Raw genomic sequence first — 20,320 nt, forward strand, 5'->3', positions numbered from 1 at the left:
GGCAGCCACCTCCGTCCTTACTTTCTTTGTGTGATGAGGTGGCCTCCTCTCACCATCCCGCAGGATTAATATCTCTCACTGGGCACCCTCTGCCTCCAGCAGAGCACACAGACAATTGTCTGAGGTGTGGGGGTTGGTGGGCAGAGTGCCCACTGGCATTGCCCTCCTGCTTGGCGTGGGCTGCGGGTCCTGAGGCCATAAATCATGGAATTCATTACTCCTCCTCAGCAATGTCACACAGCTCCCTGAGGCTCCTGAACACTTCTTGGCAGCCTTCAGGGAGCCCCCTGTGCACTTTTAAATCCTTCCTCCGGAACCACATTAGACCTGGCACCTGCCCCCTGCCAGCAACGCTAAACCAGTATTAGAGTGCGTTTCACGCTGTCCAGCCGTTAATTAGCCAGCAAATGTGAAATCGGGGTTGGCATCCAATCGCAGGCAGCAGCGGATGTCGCATCCACTTCCAGGCCCACTGATCACATGCCAAGGGTAAAATTCAGGCCCACATCTCTTTTTTTCAGCAAAACCTTGATCCACTATGACTATATTGCATAAAACTGGTTTTAAGAATACGTTATGAATATTTAAGGTGTGAAAGGTCTAGAAACCAGGAAATATCCTTTTGAAGAAAATGCACGATTTATAACATATATAAAAAGCCTGCATGGTTTCTGTCACTGATGTGAATAGAAATGTTGTATATAGTAATTGTCTATTTCACATTTGAAAACTATCTTATGGCTTATTGGCTCTAACCACTGAAGCAGCTTTTGCTTTCTTAGCTAGCATATGCTTTGTCAGCAAATCAACATCGTTGTAACTATTGGTGGCATTTTTGCATAGAGGCAACGTGGAACCAAATGCATGTAAATCAGTCCACAGACTGCTTAAAGCTAGGCAGTGTTTCTGAGCCATGAACAAACTTCAGGCTATATTGCTGTGCCTCTAAGAACTGAATTGTCATGTGGATTTTGTTTTTAAAAGAATGAGCTAAGATGCCATTGCTCATTTGGAGAAATGTAAACATAACAGACTTTTTTGTATAGCTGGTAATTTTCACAAATTGTGAGATGTGGTGACTTCAGCAAAGTGAATTTATTCACACAACAACTGGATAGACTGAGAATGTTATCCTCTACTTCAGAAGCAGTACAATTTTACATTTTACACAATTGGAGTTATTTAAAAAATTTTTTGTTTTATAGGCAGTAACTGGTCATGAAGAGTGTGTGGAAGCTTTACTTCAACACAATGCTAACTTCTTAATTCGGGACTGCAAGGGCCGCACATCTCTGCACTTGGCAGCTGCTTGCGGACATGTGGGAGTACTTGGGGCATTACTTCAAGCTGCGTCATCAATGGACATTGTTCCTACAGTTTCAGACAATCATGGTTACACACCTCTGCACTGGGCTTGTTATAATGGTAAATTAGTTCAACTTATATCTATGACCCGCAAAGAAATTATGTTGATTTACAAGTTACATTCAAAGCCAACAGCAAGAAATCCTCCTCACTTACTATATATCAAATCACTGAATCAATGGGCAGTTCTGAAATTGCACTTTATAGAAAAATATATGTTCCCATTTGCTACTCACCCTTTTGCTGTTCAGAAATTCAATTGCTACTCTTTGTTCCTCTATACAGTATATGCATTGTTAGTTATTTCTGCCTACATACTTGCGTCCATTATTTTCTAATAGTACCTGCACTTACTCTGGAACCTCAAAGCTTCTTCTGATACTTTGTTTCTGATTTTCTGATTACCACCTCTTCACGGTTTGCTCTGTGATTTTGAAGAATGTAATTAATTGTATCACACCATAGTACTTCAATGCTTTGTACCATTAAGCACTGCTTAAAAGTTAGTGTTTTTTTTCTTCAGTTTTGCTGTCTGAACTTTTCCTGCTTGCTCACCTGCCTCAAATGTAATTCGTTTAGAACCATCAAAGTTAGCTGTGTTCATCTAGTGCTTCTGAATTTTGCACATGGTTAGAAACATTTCATCTACATTTTCCCTCTCATCTTCAGAGACATTTTAAAGAAGTGCTAAAAACTCAGCAGTACTCTGCTGCCAAAAGGATAGAATTTGAATAGTCTTATCTGGTTACTATTATGGTCACCATATAAACCAAAAAAATACCAGGTATATTGCAAACTGGTTCACTGGAGCTTTGTCCACAGAGACACAAAATGTGTTCAAACTGTTTTGTGAACCTGTTTTATCAAGGAACCATTACTTCAAAAATACCATTAAAGCTGTCATTAAAATTTAGCAAGAAATTAAAAGCATTACTACTTGTTTGCATGAATGTGTTCACTGGTGCTCCTCTACTTCTAAGGTCCCAATAACAATCAAAGCCATCTTCAACCACTTGCTTGTGTCCCTTGCCATCCATCAAATCCTACTTCTGTGTCTTTTCTTAGAAAAATAAACTTCCCCAAGTCATATTTTCCCATGATATGACTTCATTTTTGCTCCCTTGAGTACGAGGAGAGCAGACTTGAGTGCATCTCTTGTCACTGGTTTACTAGATCCTCAATCACCTGGACCTAATTGGGCCACGTTAAATATTATGGGCCAAATTCTCCACTGCCAAAGCCACATAGTGTTCCAGGATCGTTCTGAGAACAAAGATAACTTCAAGCTTCTTTTCTCCAATACTATCTGCCTTCTTTGGAAGGATCAGATCATGAAGTCACTCGTTACAGATCTTTTTCGTTATTGCAGAGATTTTTCCATCTTTCCAACAGAAAGCAGTTATGGTAAGTCAAAGAGTAAAACTGAAATTTTATTTGCATTGCTGCTCAAAATTGATTACTTAATTTTTCACCAGATCTGTAACACCCAGCTATTTTTAATACTCTTGCAATTTTTTGTCATTTCTTACAAGAACTGTTATATCCCTTTGCACAATATTTTTATTCCATGGCCCTGCAGGAAATAAATACAATAACTGAATACCACAACAATTTTGCTATTTTATTTGGATATTAAATCCAAGACCATAAAGCTGCACGTATTTTTGTATGGAGCTGTCATTACAATGTCTTGTGCCTAATACTTCACTTTCACAAATAAAACTGAGAATCAGATCATGTATAATTATGCAGGTGACATATAACATTTATACAGGAAACTGCAAAGTCAGCAAGAATCCCAAGGTGCCTGGCAATCTTTATTACTAAATGTTTTTCATTTCTGGTGTTCTTCCTTGAAAGGATACTACAATGTTTCTGTATAACACTGAAACAAGGGTGAAAGTGCTAACTGGTAAAAGAGTTTTCTTCTCTTCATCAGGTCATGATACCTGTGTAGAACTTCTGCTGGAACAGGAGGTTTTTCAAAAACTGGAAGGCAACTCTTTTAATCCATTGCACTGTGCTGTGTAAGTTGTTTTCTCAAAGCCATTATAATCTGAATTATTACTAAGCGTCGAATTAAACATATCTTTTAACTAACTTTTTTTTCCTTTCAGAATAAATGATAATGAAGGTTCAGCAGAAATGTTGATAGATGTCCTAGGTGCTAGCATTGTAAACTCTACAGATGGAAAAGGAAGGTAATGGAATGTTAACCTTTTAATTTTCACGTTTAATCCCCATATGCCATTGAAAACAATAAATTCTGTTGTCTATTAAATGTAACCAACCAATCTTTGCTTTTGTTTATAAAAGCAAAGTACTGCAGATGCTGGAAATCTGAAACAAAAGCTGAAAATCCTGGAAAAACTCAGCAGGTCCAGCAGCATCTGTGGAGAGGGAAACAGAGTTAATGTTTCGAGTCTGTATGACCCTTCTTCAGAGCTGAAGAGAAGTGGAAATGTGATGAAATTTATACTGTTTGGGAGGGGGGGGGGGCGGTGGGGCAGGTGGAGATGGGTAGAAGGCCAGCGGTAGGTGGGGACAAAGGAGGGATTGATAAAGATGTCATGAAATAAAGGACAAAGGGAGTGTTAATGGTAGTGCTTAGTGCTAAAAAATGTGCTGATAGTGGCATAAATCTAAGAAAGCAGAATGTTATAATAGCAGAACAAGGATAGCTTTGCCTGAAAGAGCGTCATGGAACAAGTAGCAGATGGCCCAGTAGGGGGAGGGGTCAGTAGTGGGTGGAAAAAAAGGGTAGAAAATTGGATAGAGGAGGGATAAAAAAAGGGGATAAAACCACGGATAAATAATAAAAATAAGTGGATAAAAAATAAAAATGAATGTAGAAAAAGGCAAATTTAAAAAAGGGGGTGAGGATAGAAGAGAGATTCATGGCCTGAAGTTGTTGAACTCAATGTTAAGTCCAGAAGGCTGTAAAGTGCTTAATCGGAAGATGAAGTGCTGTTCCTCCAGTTTGCATTGGGCTTCACTGGAACATTGCAGCAGGCTAAGGACGGACATGTGGGCATGAGAGCAGGGTGGTGTGTTGAAATGGCAAGCAACAGGGGGGTCTGGGTGCAGACAGACCAGAGGTGTTACGCAAAGCGGTCACCCATTCTGCACTTGCTCTTCCCAATGTAGTGGAGACCACATTGGGAGCAGCGGATGCAGTAGACCAAATTGAAGGAGGTGCAAGTGAAGTGCTGCTTCACCTGAAAGGAGGGTTTGGGCCCTTGGATGGTGAGGAGGGAGGAGGTAAAGAGACAGGTGTTGCACCTTCTGTGATTGCATGGGAAGGTGCTGCGGGAAGGGGGTGAGGTGTTGGGGGTGATGGAGGAGTGGACCAGGGTGCCCTGGAGGAAACGGTCCCTATGGAATCTTGATGGGGGGTCAGGGGTGAGGGGAAGATGTGTTTGGTGGTGGCATTATGCTATAAATGGCGGAGGATGATCCTTTGAATGTGGAGGCTGGTAGTGTGAAAAGTGAGGATAAGGGGGACCCTCTCATGGTTCTGGGAGGGAGGAGAAGGTGTGAGGGTCGAGATGCGGGAGATGAGTCGTACACAGTTGAGGATCCTGTCAACCACAGTGTGGGGGGAAAACTTGGTTAAGGAAGTAGGAGGACATGTCAGACGCACCATTTCGGAAAGCGGCATCATTGGAACAGATGCGAATGAGGCGAAGGAAGTGAGAATGGGATGGAGTCCTTACAGGAAGCAGAGTGTGAGGAGCTGCAGTCGAGGTAGCTGTGGGAGTCGGTGGGCTTGTAATGAATATTGGTGGGCAGTCTATTACCAGAAAGGGAGACAGAGAGATCAAGGAAGGGAAGGGAAGTATTGCAGATGGACCATGTGAAGGTGATAGAGGGGTGGAAATTGGAAGCAAAATTGATATATTTTTCCAGGTCCAGACAAGAGCATGAAGCACTGAAACAAGCCATCGATGTGCCGAGAAAAGAGTTGTGGGAGGGAGCCTGAGTAGGACTGGAACAAGGAATGTTCCGCATTCCCCTTAAAGAGACAGACATAACTGGGGCCCATGCGGGTACCCATAGCCACACCTTTTATTTGAAGGAAGTGAGACAAGTTTAAGGAGAAATCGTTCAGTGAGAGATCAAGTTCAGCCAGGCGGAGGAGAATGGTGGTGGATGGTGATTGTTCAGGCCTTTATTGAAGGAAGAAGCAGAGAGCCCTCAGACCATCCTGGTGGGGGATGGAGATGTAGAGGGATTGGACGTCCATGGTGAAGAGGAGGCGGTTAGAGCCAGGGAACTGGGAATTGTTGATATGATGTAGGGCATCAGAGGAATAGCGGATGTAGGTGGGAAGAGACTGGACAAAGGGAGAAATAACAAGAGTCAAGACAGGAAGGAATGAGTTCCGTGGGGCAGGAACAAGCTGATACAATTGGTCTACTGGGACAGTCCTGTTTGTGGATTTTGGGAAGGAGGTAGAAGCGGGTTGTCTGGGGATGGGAGATCGAGTTTGGAGGCTGTGGAGGGAAGATCCCTGGAGGAGATGAGGTCAGTGACAGTCCTGGAAACAACGGCTTGATGTTCGGTGGTGGGGTCATGGTCCAGGGGGAGATAGGAAGAAGTGTCTGAGAGTTGGCATTCAGCCTCTGCGAGATAGAGGTTAGTACGCCAGACAGCAACAGCACCCACCCTTGTTGGCAGATTTGATAAAGTTAGGGTTGGACCTAAGAGAACACAGTGCAGCAAATTCAGAAGGAGACAGGTTAGAGTGGAGGTGAGAGGCAGAGAATTTGGGACGGCCGATGTCACGCTGACAGCTCTCAATGAAAAGATCGAGAGCAGATACGAGGCCAGAGGGAGGGGTCCAACTGGAGGGAGAATACTGGTGGCGGGTGAAAGGACCCATGGAATGGGGGGAGCACGGAAACGATGGCAGAAGAGGAGTTCAGGATCGTGCCGAGTCCGAAACTCATTGAGATGAGGGCGTAAGGACGTGAAACTGAGTCTTTTGCTGAGTATGGAACGTTTAGCATCAGAAAAGGGAAGGTCAGAGGGTATGATGAATACACGGCAAGGGCTGGGATTTGAAGACAGGATGGGGTCAGAGGGGTGGGAAGGGGTGGAGGGTCCTGGATGGGCGTTGGCATCAATGATAACAAAGTCAGGGTTGGACCTAAGAAACGGAGTGCAGCAAGTGCTGAGTTTTCCCAGCATTTTCTGTTTTTGTTTTTTGTCTCACTTTTTAGTTTGATCTTTGTGAAGAAAAAGTTTGATAATCTAAGAGAAAGGAAAACAACATGTAGTCAGAGGGGGTATAAAATGGCAATGCCAATCCAAATTAGTGACATAATCCAATATGGTATGGAAAAACTGTCTTTTTACTCTGGGAGGAGGGATATTGGTCAAGGATTTCAAAGGGAATGTGTTTAGGATGAGTCAAGAACTTTTAAGTCCAACCAGGCAAGCATGATTTTAATAATAGAGATAAAAACAAAAAACTGCGGATGCTGGAAATCCAAAACAAAAACAGACTTACCTGGAAAAACTCAGCAGGTCTGGCAGCATCGGCGGAGAAGAAGTGTTGACGTTTCAAGTCCTCATGACCCTTCAGCAAAACTGATTCTGCTGAAGGGTCATGAAGCATGATTTTAACCATCTATCGTTTTATAGATGCATGCAGCACTCAGACAATAGAGCAATTCCATTAACATTGTTAGCTGTGAATGGACAGTGCACAGTTCTACATTTCCTTTCTCTCTGTAGCTAAGTATTAGTCATTTCAGAATATAACACTTAATGTAAGCCTCTTAAGAATTCATTATCATAAATGTAACCTTTATTGAGTTGGCAGCACTCACTTGTGTCTAAAGGTTGTTGGCTTTAGCTCCTTACCAGGACTTGAACACATATTGGTGCTTCACTGCAATATTGAGGGAGTACCGCATTTTCGGAGGTTCTGGCTTACCATAGAAACATAGGAAAGAATTTTCCAATCAGTGAGTGGGGGCAGGGCCTGCTCACCAACTCGTGGTGATGTCGGGCGAGCGTCCCGACATCACCACACATCATTTATATTTTCAGTTTGGCGGGCACGCAGCTGAGTCAGCTGCGCGCCTGCCAAACTGTTAAAGGCCTATTAAGGCCTGTTAAAAACAAATTGATATAATTAAATGAGCTGCCCGTCCAACCTTAAGGTTGGTGGGCAGGCAAAGAGCCCAGGCAGCCTTTGCATTTTTCATGGAACCTCACCCATGGGCGGGATAAGGTTTCATGAAGTGTTTAAAAATTCAATAAAAATTATTTAAAATATTAATTGATATGTCCCAGCTCATGTGACACCATCACATGAGGGGACATGTTTTAAAAGTTTTTAATTGCTTTATTCAGATGTTTAAAAGTTAAACAAATCTCCCTGAGGCATCTCTGTGGCCTGGACTCAGGGAATCCCCCGCACCCTGTCCACACAGGGAGCGCCCAGTACCTCCGGACAAGTGTTACGCTGGGATCTTAATTGGCCCACCCACATAAAATGGCAGCGCGGACCTGATTGGGTCCGCGTTTACTCCCGCTCGCCCCTGCACAACCCCCCAAGGGGGGACAATTCAACCATACAGCACAGGAAGAGGCCATTCACCTATCATGCCTATGCTGGCTGTTTGCTTTGCTGGTCATGCTTTGGCCCACATCCCTGCTTTTCAGTTGCAGCATAAGTTTTTCATTCTCAATTCCCTATCCCAACTCCCTTTTAAAATTATTTATCGAATCAGCACCTTACCACCTTTTTAAATGGAGTATCCCAGATCCTGACAGCTGAATGGAAAAAATCTCCTTCTACCCCCTAGATTTTTGCCAATTATTTTAAAACTGTGACCTGCGGTTATTGATTCCCTTGCCAGAGGGAATTATTTTCTCCCCTCAAATCTATCAAACTCTCTATTAGGTTACCAAGTAAACATCTCTGTTCCAAGTTCTAACTTTTCCAACTTCTCATATATGAAGTTCCTTATCCCTTCTAAGATCATGGTAAACCTCCTCTTTCCTGAAATATAGTGCCAGGATTGTCCACAATACTCCAGCTGAGGCTTAACTAATGATTTATGAAGTTCTAGCATAATCTCCTTGCTGTCATTTTCTATTTCTCTATTTATTAAACCAACAAAGCCACATACCTTTTTAGCCACCTTATCAATTTGCCATGCCACCTGTAAGAATTTGTGTACATGGAGACCAAAGTATCTCTGCTCATCTACACTTTCTTTCCATAATAGTCCACCCGAAGTGCATCACTTCATGTTTCTCTGCGTTGTACTTCACCTGCCATTTTGACCATTATCAGTCCTCTAAAGTCTACAACTATCCTCATCACTATTTACTAAGTTGCCAAGTTCTCTATCATCTGCAGACTTTACCATGCTACTCCCTACACCCAGGTCTAAGTCACTTATAAAAATTAAAGAGAATAACGGGTCCAAAAATGACCCTTGAAAACATAACTGCAAATCACCTCTGAGCCTCAAACATTAATGAACCACCACCCTCTTCTTCCTGTCACTGAGCCAATTCTGTATTCATATCTGCACTTCCCTTTTCATTACATTGGTCTCCATTTTCTTAACAAGTTTTCTGTGTGGTATTTTGTGGAATGCTTTCTGAAAGGTCATTTATAAATCTTCTACCTTGACCAGCATGGTCTGCTACCTGATCAAAGAATTCAGTCAAGTTAGCCAAACACAATTTGCCTATAACAAACCAATGCATGTTCTCCTTGATTAACCCATTCTTTTCCAAATTTGAGTGTATTTTCTCTCTGATAATGATTCCCCGTAGGGTGACAGGTCTGTAGTTTCCTGGTTTATTCCTCTCCTTTATTGAATAGTGATTTAACATTAGCAACACGCCTCTTGCCACTAGTCTCCCGGCTGTACTCCTGTATCCAGTGAAAAGTGAAAGATTGTGACAAATCTGCTATTCACCTCTGCTATTTCTACCTTAGTTTCTTTCGGCAAGCTAGGATGTATTTCAGCTGTACTAGGTGCCTTACTAACTTTCAATTCTTGGATAAGACATTACATTTGATTCCCCTTTTCTATGATTCATGTGGGCTTTACAAATTGAAGAGGAGCAAAATGTTCTCCAATGTTCCCCTTTCAATATTGCACAAACAGATTAACTGGAAACTTATCTCACTGCTGAAATTGTTCTGTGTACAACATTTACTTACATTTGGTGATTTCAGCATAATTTATTGAGGCTTTCCTGAAGGACTTCATTAAGAACGAGATAAGTTAAATCCTATCCTTGCTTTTGTCTGAATTTATTTTCACTGAATTTTTTTCACTTATTGTGTATTCTGGAAGAGGTGAGATGTTTTATACTGTATTCAGATATTGTGGTGTGGAAAATGCAGTGTTTTGAAATGTAACCCAGCAAGTAATTCATTCTTTCTTACTGGAGCAAAGGGAGTGAGCACAATGGACCAATTATAACTTAGCTGTTTTATTCACTACAGAACCCCTCTTCATGCTGCAGCTTTCACAGATCATGTTGAATGTTTACAACTTCTACTCAGCCATAATGCTCAAGTAAATACTGCAGATTCAACTGGAAAAACACCAATAATGATGGCAGCTGAGAATGGGCAGACTAATGCTGTTGGTAAGGATATTGTTGACTTAACATTTTATCAAGGAAATGGTGCACATTAGAATCAATGCCAGGATCTTTGCTGACCTGTCAGACTATATACAGTTTAATTACATGAACCTCGCTGAAATTATTGTCTTATTAAAACAAGCAATTTACTTTAGAATCGTGTTATTTTTGCATGCCTCAGTTAACTTCACTTTGCTTTCAAAGCGTCTGATAAAGTGCCACATATTAGGCTTGTCAGTAAATTTGAAGGCCTTGGAATAAAAGGGGCAGTGACAGCATGGATATGAAATTGGCTAAAGAATAGGAAACAGTAGTGGTGACTGGATGTTGTTTGGACTGGAAGAGCATATACAGTAGGTTCCCCAGTGACCCATCCTATGGTCATTGCTTTTGGTGATATATATTTATAACTTGGGTGTACAGGGCACAATTTCAAAGTTTGTAGATGACACAAAACTTGGAATTGACTGACAGGTGGTGGATAACATTTATTGCAGAGAAATGCAAAACAATGAATTTTGGTAGAAAGAGGGGAGGTAATACAAAATAAAGGGGGTGTAGAGCAGAGGGACCTGGAGGTTTAGTTAAGGCTGAGAAAGTGGTTTGAAAAAAAAATCTTGGGCTTTATAGAGATGGGCAGTAAATGCCGGCCCAACCAACGACGCCCACACCCCTTAAGTGAATTTAAAAATAAATAAATAGAGGTGTAAGAGTACAAAACTAGGAAATTATGATAAACCTGATTTGGCCACAACTAGAGTATTGTGTCCAGTTCTGGGCACTGCACTTTAAGATGAATGTGAAGGCCTTGGAGAGGGTGCAGGAAAGATTTACTAGAATGGTTTAAGGAACGAGGAACTTGTTACGTGGATAGATTGGAGAAGCTGAGGTTGTCCTCTTTAGAGGAGAAAATGTCGAGAAGAGATTTGATAGTGCTGTTTAAAATCATGAGGAACAGGATTTTACCATGAGCTTCTGGACCCTTGGGACAAAATTGAGGTCCTAAGACCCCACTTGCTGACATAGGGACCGGCTCAGCAAATTTACCGTAGATGGCCTCCTAATTGACCACCTCTGGGCTCGCCATCCAATTAAGGATGGTGGAAAGACTCCCGATGCTGCTGGCCTAGTCAGATAGCCCACAGCTCTAGAGCCTCAGCAGCCTTGATTGGCACCCCTGAGGCAGTTCGGGAATCAAGTGGGCCTTCAACGTGGCAAATAAAAAGTTAAAAATCAGATTGGCCAAGAAATCAGGCCCCTCTAGATCGACCACTGTGGTCCGAGGTGGGTGGGGAGGGGCAACCTTTGCTGCCTGCAGCCCACTCTGTGGATAATGGAGCTTCCAGCTTTGATGACCACCGCCCTCCACCCAACCTCCTCCCTCTGACAGCCACAGGGAGGCTATCTTCACAAAACCAGCAGCCTTCCCAAGTAGCCATATGCTACTCCACTTGCAGCAAAATATGAGCGGGCTGGGATAATCATCCTAATAGGGTCCTTAATCATTTAAACGGGCTGCTCACCTCCATTCGGCAGGCAGCCAATAGGCATCAGCCCCACCACTGTGAAACTCACTCGGAGGTTGGAATGCCTCGGAGAGCTTTCCTAATGCTACTCTCTGCTAATTTCCCACGAAGATCCTGCCAGAGGTGTCTAAACAGAGTAGATAGAGAAAAAATGTTCACATTGGTACGGAACAAACCTCGACCCAGAGGACACATTTAAGGTGATAGACAAAAGAACCAAAGGTGACATGTGGAAAAATGTTTTTAGGCAGTGAACAGTTATGATCTGAATGACTGCCTGAAAGGGAAGTGGAGGTGGATTCAATTGTTACTTTAAAAGAGAATTAGATAAACACTTGAAGGGGAAAAAATTGCAGGGAGTGGGCGTAGCTGAATTATTCTTGCAGAAAGATGGCATGGACTTGACAAGCCACTCAGCCAGTCCCTTTGTGCTGTAACAGTTCTGTGATTCTTCTGGGACTGCGCATAATTTATGAATCTTTTTTTTTTCTTGAATAGCCCTACATGCCATTTGACTTCAATACTGGATAGTAATTATATTGTTTGTAAACTTAGCTCAACTGTTAATATTTTTAATTGCAATGTGTGGTGAATATTAATTATCATATGTATCCAGATATAAAAACTGATTACTATAGCCAGCAAGAGGCAAACTTTAGGATTAAACATGTAATGCTTTTACCCATATATCAAACAGTTCATAGAAGACAAAATCCAGTGTAATAAATTGTACTTTTCATTAGTTATGTGTTCATTTTAATGCAGTCATTGTGCTGAAATTTAAAATAATGGGTATTTGCTGTTTTATTCTAGAGGTATTAGTTAGCAGTGCAAAGGCCAACCTTACCCTGCAGGATATGAACAAGAATACAGCCCTCCATTTGGCTTGTAGCAAGGTGAGTGTTGAACTTCAAAAATCTTAGATAAGCAACAGAACTTCTCAGTTTTATAGTGTTAGTCATTAGCAAGTGTTCAGTATTTTGTTATATAAATTTCCATCACCAAGACTGACTGACTGCTTCCATCTCCAAAGCATCGCCTTTCTCTACTGCTGCATCAGTTCACCTACTGCTGAATCTCTCATTCATACCTTTGTTATCATTAGACTCAACTATTCCAATGCTGCATTGGCCACTCTCCCAACCTTCATATATTTGAGCTCATCCAAAAATCTGCTACCCATACCCTTACTGACACCAAGTTCTGTTTACCCATCGTCCCTATGCTTGCTGACCCATGGTTAAACCATTTTTGTGTACTGGAGGAAGCTAGAAAGATAATGAAAGGCAAAAAGACAGAATAAGGGCAGCTTAGAAGGAGATTGAATTTTCCACAGAGACTGCATGAGCAAAGTACTAAATATGGTGGTAAATGCCTTCAGCAAGGTCAAGGTTCATAACCATGATCATTTCATTTCAAATTAAGGGGCTACCATAGAATTGTTATAAGATTTTTGCTTCAGTGTAGAAGCCTATGCTTATAACTGGTGGCATTGGTGTGTTACAATTCACTTGGAGTCCAGGTTGCTGTGGCAGCATGCACTTTTACATGCATGTGGTATCCTGGGCCTAAGGACAGTGATGGTAGAGGCTCCAACGTTCTTTCCATCACATGGCTGACCAGAACCTCTCCTGCTGTTACCACCTGCCATTGGCATGTGTTGGAAGGATTTGCAGTTTGATATTCAACCTCTTTGGCTGCATTGTGAATGCATTTGACCATCAGGTCCTGGGGTGGCACTCGAACCTGGAGCTTCTGGCTCAGAGGCAGAAACCATCACCCATTGCTCCACAAGACATACTTCCTATAACAAGTAGTTGTGCATAATTCTAAACTGGTGATGAAATTCATTTTTTACATTTGGGAGAGTGGTTTCTGGTGGGTATAGAATATTGGGATTGTTTTAAGTTCTCTGATGAGGTGATCATTCCACTTTTGAAAGGGTGCAGTGAACACAGCAAGTTACAGAACTAAAACGCCTTTAATCTCACTCTCAGTGACTACAGTCTAGAGGAATACAGGGGAAGATCAAACAGAAAAAGAAAGCGTACGATAGGCACAAAGAGCTAAGCACTGCAGATAGCCTAGACAAATATAGGAAGTGCAGGGATGAAGTAAAAAAGGAAGTAAGGAAATCAAAGAGAGGGCATGAAAAAAGATTAGCAAGTAAAGTTGAAGATAACCCAAAATTGTTTTACCAATACATTAATGCTAAAAGGTTAGTTAAGGAAAAATTGGGACCTATCAGAGATGAAGATGGAAACTTGTGTGTAGACGCAGAGGCTGTGGGAAGGGTTTTGAATGAATATTTTGTCTCCGTGTTTACAAAGGAAAGGGAGGACGAAGATATTGTAGTCCAGGAGGAACACTGCAAGATATTGGACAGGATAGTCATAAAGAGAGAGAAAGTACTCGAAGGGTTGAAATCCTTGAAAGTTGATGTCACCAGGGCCAGATGAATTGTTTCCAAGGCTGCTGAAGGAAGTCAGGGAGGAGATAGCACATGCTCTGAGGATGATCTTCCAATCTTCACTAGATACAGGGGAGGTACTGGAGAACTGGAGAAATGCCAAACGATTATAGACCAGTTAGTCTTACATCAGTGGTGAGCAAATTAGTAGAATCAATCCTGAGAGATAGGATTAACTGTCACATGGAAAGGCATGGACTAGTCAGGGAAGGTCAGCATAGATTTGTTAAAGGAAGGTCATGCCTCACAAATTTGATTGAATTCTTTGAGGAAGTGACAAGAAGGGTTGATGAAGGTAGTGCAGTGGATGTTGTGTACATGGATTTTAGCAAGGCATTTGACAAGGTCCCACATGGCAGATTGGTCAGGAAAGTAAAAGCCCAGGGTAATGTGGAAAACTGGATAAAAGGTTGGCTTTGTAACAGGAAGCAGAGGGTAATGGTCAGTGGATGCCCTTGCGAATGGAAAGTTGTCTCAAGTGGTGTTCCACAGGGCTCGGTGTTGGGACCCTTGCTGTTTGTGTTACATATTATCGATTTGGACGTGAACGTGGGGGGCACGATTGGGAAATTTGCAGATGACACAAAGATTGGCCAAGTAGAGGATAGCCATAATCTCCAAAACGATATAGATGGGTTTGAGGAGTGGTGGTAAAGTGGCAGATGGATTTTAACATAGAGAAGTGTGAGCTCATACATTTAGGGAGGTCAAACAATTACAGGGCTTACACAATAAATGGGAATATACTAAGAGGGGTAGATGAAGTGAGAGATCTTGGCGTGCAAGCACACAGGTCTGTGAAGGCAGCAGTTCAAGTAGACAAGGTTGTAAAGAAGGCATATGGAATGCTGTCCTTCATTGGCAGAGGTATAGAATATAAAAGTAATGATATAATGTTGGAATTGTATAAAACACTGGTGAGGCCACAAATGGAGTATTGTATGCAGTTCTGGTCACCACATTACAGGAAGGACGTAATAGCTCTGGAGAGAGTGCAGAGGAGATTTACAAGAATGTTGCCAGGGTTAAATAAGTGTAGCTACAAAGAGAAATTGGGTAGGTTGGGGTTATTTTCCTTAGAACAAAGAAGGCTGAGAGGAGACTTGATTGAGGTGTACAAAATTATGAGGAGAATAGATAGAGTGGACAGGATAAAATTGTTTCCCTTGGTGGAGAATTCTAGAACCAGGGGACATAGATTCAAGATAAGTGGCAGAAGGTGTAGGGGGGACATGAGGAAAAACTTTTTTACGCAGTGGGTAGTGGGTGTCTGGAATTCGCTGCCCAAGTTGGTGGTAGAGGCAGAAACTCTAAACTCTTTTAAAAAGTACCTGGATCTGCACCTTAAGTGCTGTAAGCCGCAGGGCTATGGGCCAGGTGCAGGAAGTTGGATTAGAAAGGGCACCTGGATGTCCTTGGGCTGGCATGGACAAGATGGGCTGAATGACCTCCTTCTGTGCTGTAATCTTTCTATGGTTCTAGAGCTCTGTTGTTAGAAGCAATTAGTCATTCTTGTTCCAAACTTGGAAGGTTAAAAAAGATAGCTGAAAGTAATGAGAGTAGAGAATTATTGAAATGGTGACTAAAAAAGGTAAATTAGAGAAACACCTGAAATTTTCAGGATGACCACTTGTAACAGATTTGCTTGGCTAAATTGAATAAATGATTTTTTCGGACAATCTATGAAATGAATCATGTAATATATTATGTATTAAAATACCTAAATATTCTCTCAGTTTATGTTTATCTATTTTGCAATTTATTTGTTTTTGCATAAAGATTTGCAATTTTTAAAAAAAGCAACATTTTCTCTTGCGTTTTAGGGCCACGAAACTAGTGCCTTGTTAATACTGGAAAAGATTACTGACAGGAGCCTCATAAATTCAACGAATACTTCATTGCAAACGTAAGATTTTTAACTTTTTTGGATAAGCAATCAAATCCTTTACTTCTTTAAAGGCAGACTATAAACTAAATATTCTTTCCGTTTATTTAAAGCTTTCTACTCTTATCGAATGAATATTTAAAATATATTGATTATTAATGAAAAAATATAACTCTACTGTTCAGCCAGTGATTATGTCAGAGTACATCTGTTTTTAGGTATCTTGGCCAAATGTATTCACTACAACAGATATTCACAACTGGCTGGTAGGCAAACAAATGGCTTATTTTCAGATCATGGCCCTTGCTCCCATTTTTTTTAGGCAGCAGCTGTAGGTGATGATTCTGCCATTCTTATTGACATGTCCTTCTGATCCATCTTTTATTTCTTGTCCCATCATCATTCCCTTCAGTAATTTGATCTCTCCTCCCTTCCATCCTATTATAGATCTTCCTTTTTATTCTCCTTCACCCTTTCCTGCCTCTGTACTTGCTTAAAATGTGTAATAAGTCTAACTCTTTCCATTTCTGGTGAAAAATCATCATCCTGAAACATTGGCTCTCTCTCCTCACATAGTAGTAGACCATTTAGCATCTCAAACCTATGCTGCCATTCAGTGAGATCATGGCAGATCGAACTCCATACTCGCCTTTGCCCCATACCATTTGTATTTTTGTTCACCAAAAGTATTATTAATCTTAGATTTAAAGATAACAGTTCATTCAAAATCCATTGCCCTTGGCATAAGTGAATTGCAAATTTCTACTACCACTGTGTGTGTGTGTGTGTGTGTGTGTGTGTGTGTGTGTGTGTGTGTGTGTGTGTGTGTGTGTGTGTGTGTGTGTGTGTGTAGAAGTGTTTCCAAGTTTCACTCCTGTCTGTAATGTCTCCTGTGTCTCATTGTTAGTCACACTTGTCTTGCTCTGATATTTAGATTAAGCCTTCTAGCCCTAGACTCCCCAAGGAAATAATTTTCCTCCTATTTGTTTCCTTTAATGTCTTGAAAACTTTGATCAATCACTCCTTTAATCTTCAGAATTCTAGGGAAATTTCCCTCCCCCCACCATCACCACCACTGGTTTGTGTAATCTCTCCTCGTAACAACTTTTAGAGTCCAGTTATCATTCTAGTAAATCTACATTGCACACCCTCCCAAGATCAATATATCCTTTCTCAGATATGGTATCTCAAACTGCTCATGGAACTCCATGTGTTGTCTGAGCTTTGCATAACTGAAGCATGACTTCTACCCCCTTGTGCGTAAAACCCAGCATTCCATTCGCCTTTTTGATTAAATTGGTGCAGGGACAGATGATAGGATATCTGCCCACTATCCTAATTCTGTCCCCTACTACTCAGCCATTTCCTAACAAGATCTAATAATTTGCCCTTGATTCCATGCGCTTCAACTTTAGTTAAGCATTTTATCGGTTTCCTTTTGGAAGCCCTTATAAATAACATGCATGGATATTCACCTGGCCACTACTTTAGTCACTCTTCAAAAGATTCAATCAGATTAGTTACCCATGACCTACCCATTACAGCTCCTTGCTGGTTCTCTTATCAACTGAAAAATTTCAGGGTGTGCAACACACTCTCCTTAATTGTGGACTAGTAATTTCCAGAAAATGGATGTTTGGCTAACTGGTCTAATTCCCTGATTTCCTTCTATCATCTCTCTTGAATAACAGAGTGGTGTACACAATTTTCTAATCTAAAGAAACGGCTCCTGAATCAACAGAACTTTCGAAGATTATGGTTAGAACGTCTGCACTGTTCTCACCTATTTATTTTAAATTCAGGGATGGGAACTATCTGGTCCTGGGAATTTGTCACACTTTAATGTCCTTATTTTCTTCATTGCAATTATTTTGTTTATTTTTGGTAACGTCACTGCCCTTGATTCAATATGTGTTTCTGAATATGTCCAGCATAATGATCTCTTACACTAATGCAAAAATTGATAATATGTCTGCAAGTCTGTATTTTCATTGACAAGATCACTGTTATCTGTTTTCAAGGAGTTCATAATGCTATAAAAAATTGCTGATTTTGATATTCCTTGCAAATTTATTTCATACTCTTTGAAGCTGTTACTGTTTTTTTTTCACCTTTTATTGCTCTTTGAATCTTTCTCATTCATCAAGATCTGTGCTATTTTTGTATGTTTTTCGTTTTATATCCTCTTCTACTACTTTAGTTGTCCATGCCTGTCTTTTTGACAAGGAGTACTTTTCATCCCTTCAGGGCATAGAGTGGTTTGATATCACAAATTCTTCTGAATAAATCTTCTGTCGTTTTACTCATTTACAGAACTGCCCAATTTACTGTGGACAGTCTCTGTCTCATCATACTGAAGCCAACGTTACCTAAGTTTTGAATCTTGGTAGCTGTGTTGCATTTCTCCCTTTCAAACATTAAATTGAACTTAATATTACAATCACTATCAGATAAATGTTAATGCGCCATTAGTTTGTTAACTAAACTTAATAGGGTATGTCCTCTCATTGGTTCTTGGGCATATTGTGGAAAACAATCCCAGACGCTGAAGAAATTCATTATCTTTCTAACATGTGCCAGCCTGCTTATCCCAATCCATATGACCTTCATTAAGACCATACTGTCTTTGCTACATGAATATCTAATTTGTACCACTTCAGAGCTGCTGCCAGGAGTCCTATACACAAATCCCTCGACAGTCTTAAATCCATTCCTATTTCCTACCAATAAAGCCTACACTACCTGGTAACCTCTTTTTATATCTTCTCATACCACAGAAGTGATTTCATTGTTAATGGCAAAAGCAAGTCCAGCCCCTTATAACATCTTCCTTTTCCTTTCTGCGAGCATATGAATGTGCAAATTAGGAGTAGGCATTTCGGCCCCTCGAGCCTGCTCCACCATTCAATAAGATCAATAATCTGATTGTAACCTCAACTCCAAATTCCTGCCTACCCCCGATAACCTTTCACCCCTTGTTAATCAAGAAAATATCTAGCATTGCGTTAAAAATATTCAAAGACTCTGCTCCCCCTGCCTTTTAAGGAAGTTCCAAAGACTCATGACCCTCAGAGAAAAATTTTCTCCTAATCTCCACCTTAAATGAGCGACCCCTAGTTCTAGATTCTTCCGCAAGAAGAAACATCCTTTCCACACCCACCTTGTCAAGACCCCTCAGAATCTTAAAGGTTTCAATCAAGTCGCCTCTTACTATTCTAAATTCCAGTTGATACAAGCCTAACCTGTCAAATGTATTTACATCTTTCCTCAAATAAGGAGACCAGCACTGTACACAATATTCCAGGTGTGGTCTCACTACTGCCTTTACAACTGAAGCATAATCTCCCTACTTTTGTAATCAATTCCCCTCACAATAAATGATAACATGCTATTGGCTTTCCTAATTACTTGCTGTACCTGCATACGAGCCTTTTGTAATTCATGCACTAGGATACCCAGATCTCTCTGCATCTCAGAGCTTTGCAATCTCTCATTATTTAGATAATGAGCTTCTTTGTTAATCCTCTTGCCAAAATGAAAAATTTCACATTCGCCCACATTACACTCCATTTGTCAGGTCTTTGCCCACTCACTTAACCTATCTATCTCACTTCATAGCCTCTTTATGTCCTCTTCACAATTTACTTTCCTATCTATCTTTGTGCCGTCAGCAAATTTAGCAACCATTCCTTCGGTCTCTTCATCCAAGTTATTTAATTTGTAAATAGTTGAGGCCCCAGCACTGATCCCTGTGGCACACCACATCCTGCCAACCAGAAAAAGACCATTTAAGCCTACTCTGTTTCCTGTTAGCTAGCCAACCTTCTATCCGTGCCAATATGTTACCTCTTACACCATGAGCATTTATATTCCGCAATAACCTTTGAACTCAAATCGGTTAAACACAATTTTTAAAAAATTCATTCATGGGATGTGGGCTTCGCTGGCTGGCCCAGCATTTATTGTCCATCCCTAGTTGCCCTTGAGAAGGGAGTGGTGAGCTGCCTTCTTGAACCACTGTGGTGTGGATACACCCACAGAGCTGGTAAGAAGGGAGTTCCAGTATTTTGACCCAGCGACAGTGAAGGAATGGCGATATATTCCCGAGTCAGGATGGTGAGTGACTTGGAGGAGAACTTCCAGATGGTGGAATTCCATCTCTGTACTGCCCTTGACCTTCTAGATGGTAGCAGTCGTGGGTTTGGAAGGTGCTGTCGAAGGAGCCTTGGTAAATTCCTGAAGTGCATGTTGTAGATGGTAAACACTGCTGCTACTGTGTGTCGGTGGTGGAGGGAGTGAATATTTGAGGATGTGGTGCCAATCAAGCAGGCTGCTTTGTCCTGGATAGTGTTGAGCTTCTTGAGTGTTGAGAGCTGCACTCATCCAGGCAAGTAGGAAGTATTCCATCACACTCCTGACTTGTGCCTTGTAGGTGGTAGACAG

The 20,320-nt window shown here is 41.3% G+C and overlaps 1 protein-coding gene across 3 annotated transcripts in view; it reads left to right on the plus strand.

Annotated features, from left to right (window-relative positions):
* The window catches only part of ankrd28b (ankyrin repeat domain 28b), a 232,673-nt gene that overhangs the window by 197,875 nt on the left and 14,478 nt on the right, over positions 1 to 20,320 (plus strand). For all 3 annotated transcript variants that reach the window (XM_041184421.1, XM_041184422.1, XM_041184420.1), the window contains exons 21-26: positions 1,206 to 1,425; positions 3,305 to 3,392; positions 3,483 to 3,566; positions 9,854 to 9,999; positions 12,336 to 12,418; positions 15,816 to 15,898. In XM_041184421.1, the coding sequence (XP_041040355.1) occupies positions 1,206 to 1,425; positions 3,305 to 3,392; positions 3,483 to 3,566; positions 9,854 to 9,999; positions 12,336 to 12,418; positions 15,816 to 15,898 (704 nt within the window). The remainder of the gene's footprint in view (positions 1 to 1,205; positions 1,426 to 3,304; positions 3,393 to 3,482; positions 3,567 to 9,853; positions 10,000 to 12,335; positions 12,419 to 15,815; positions 15,899 to 20,320) is intronic.

This window comes from Carcharodon carcharias, chromosome 3 (assembly GCF_017639515.1).
Source record: "Carcharodon carcharias isolate sCarCar2 chromosome 3, sCarCar2.pri, whole genome shotgun sequence".
NCBI lineage: Eukaryota > Metazoa > Chordata > Chondrichthyes > Lamniformes > Lamnidae > Carcharodon > Carcharodon carcharias.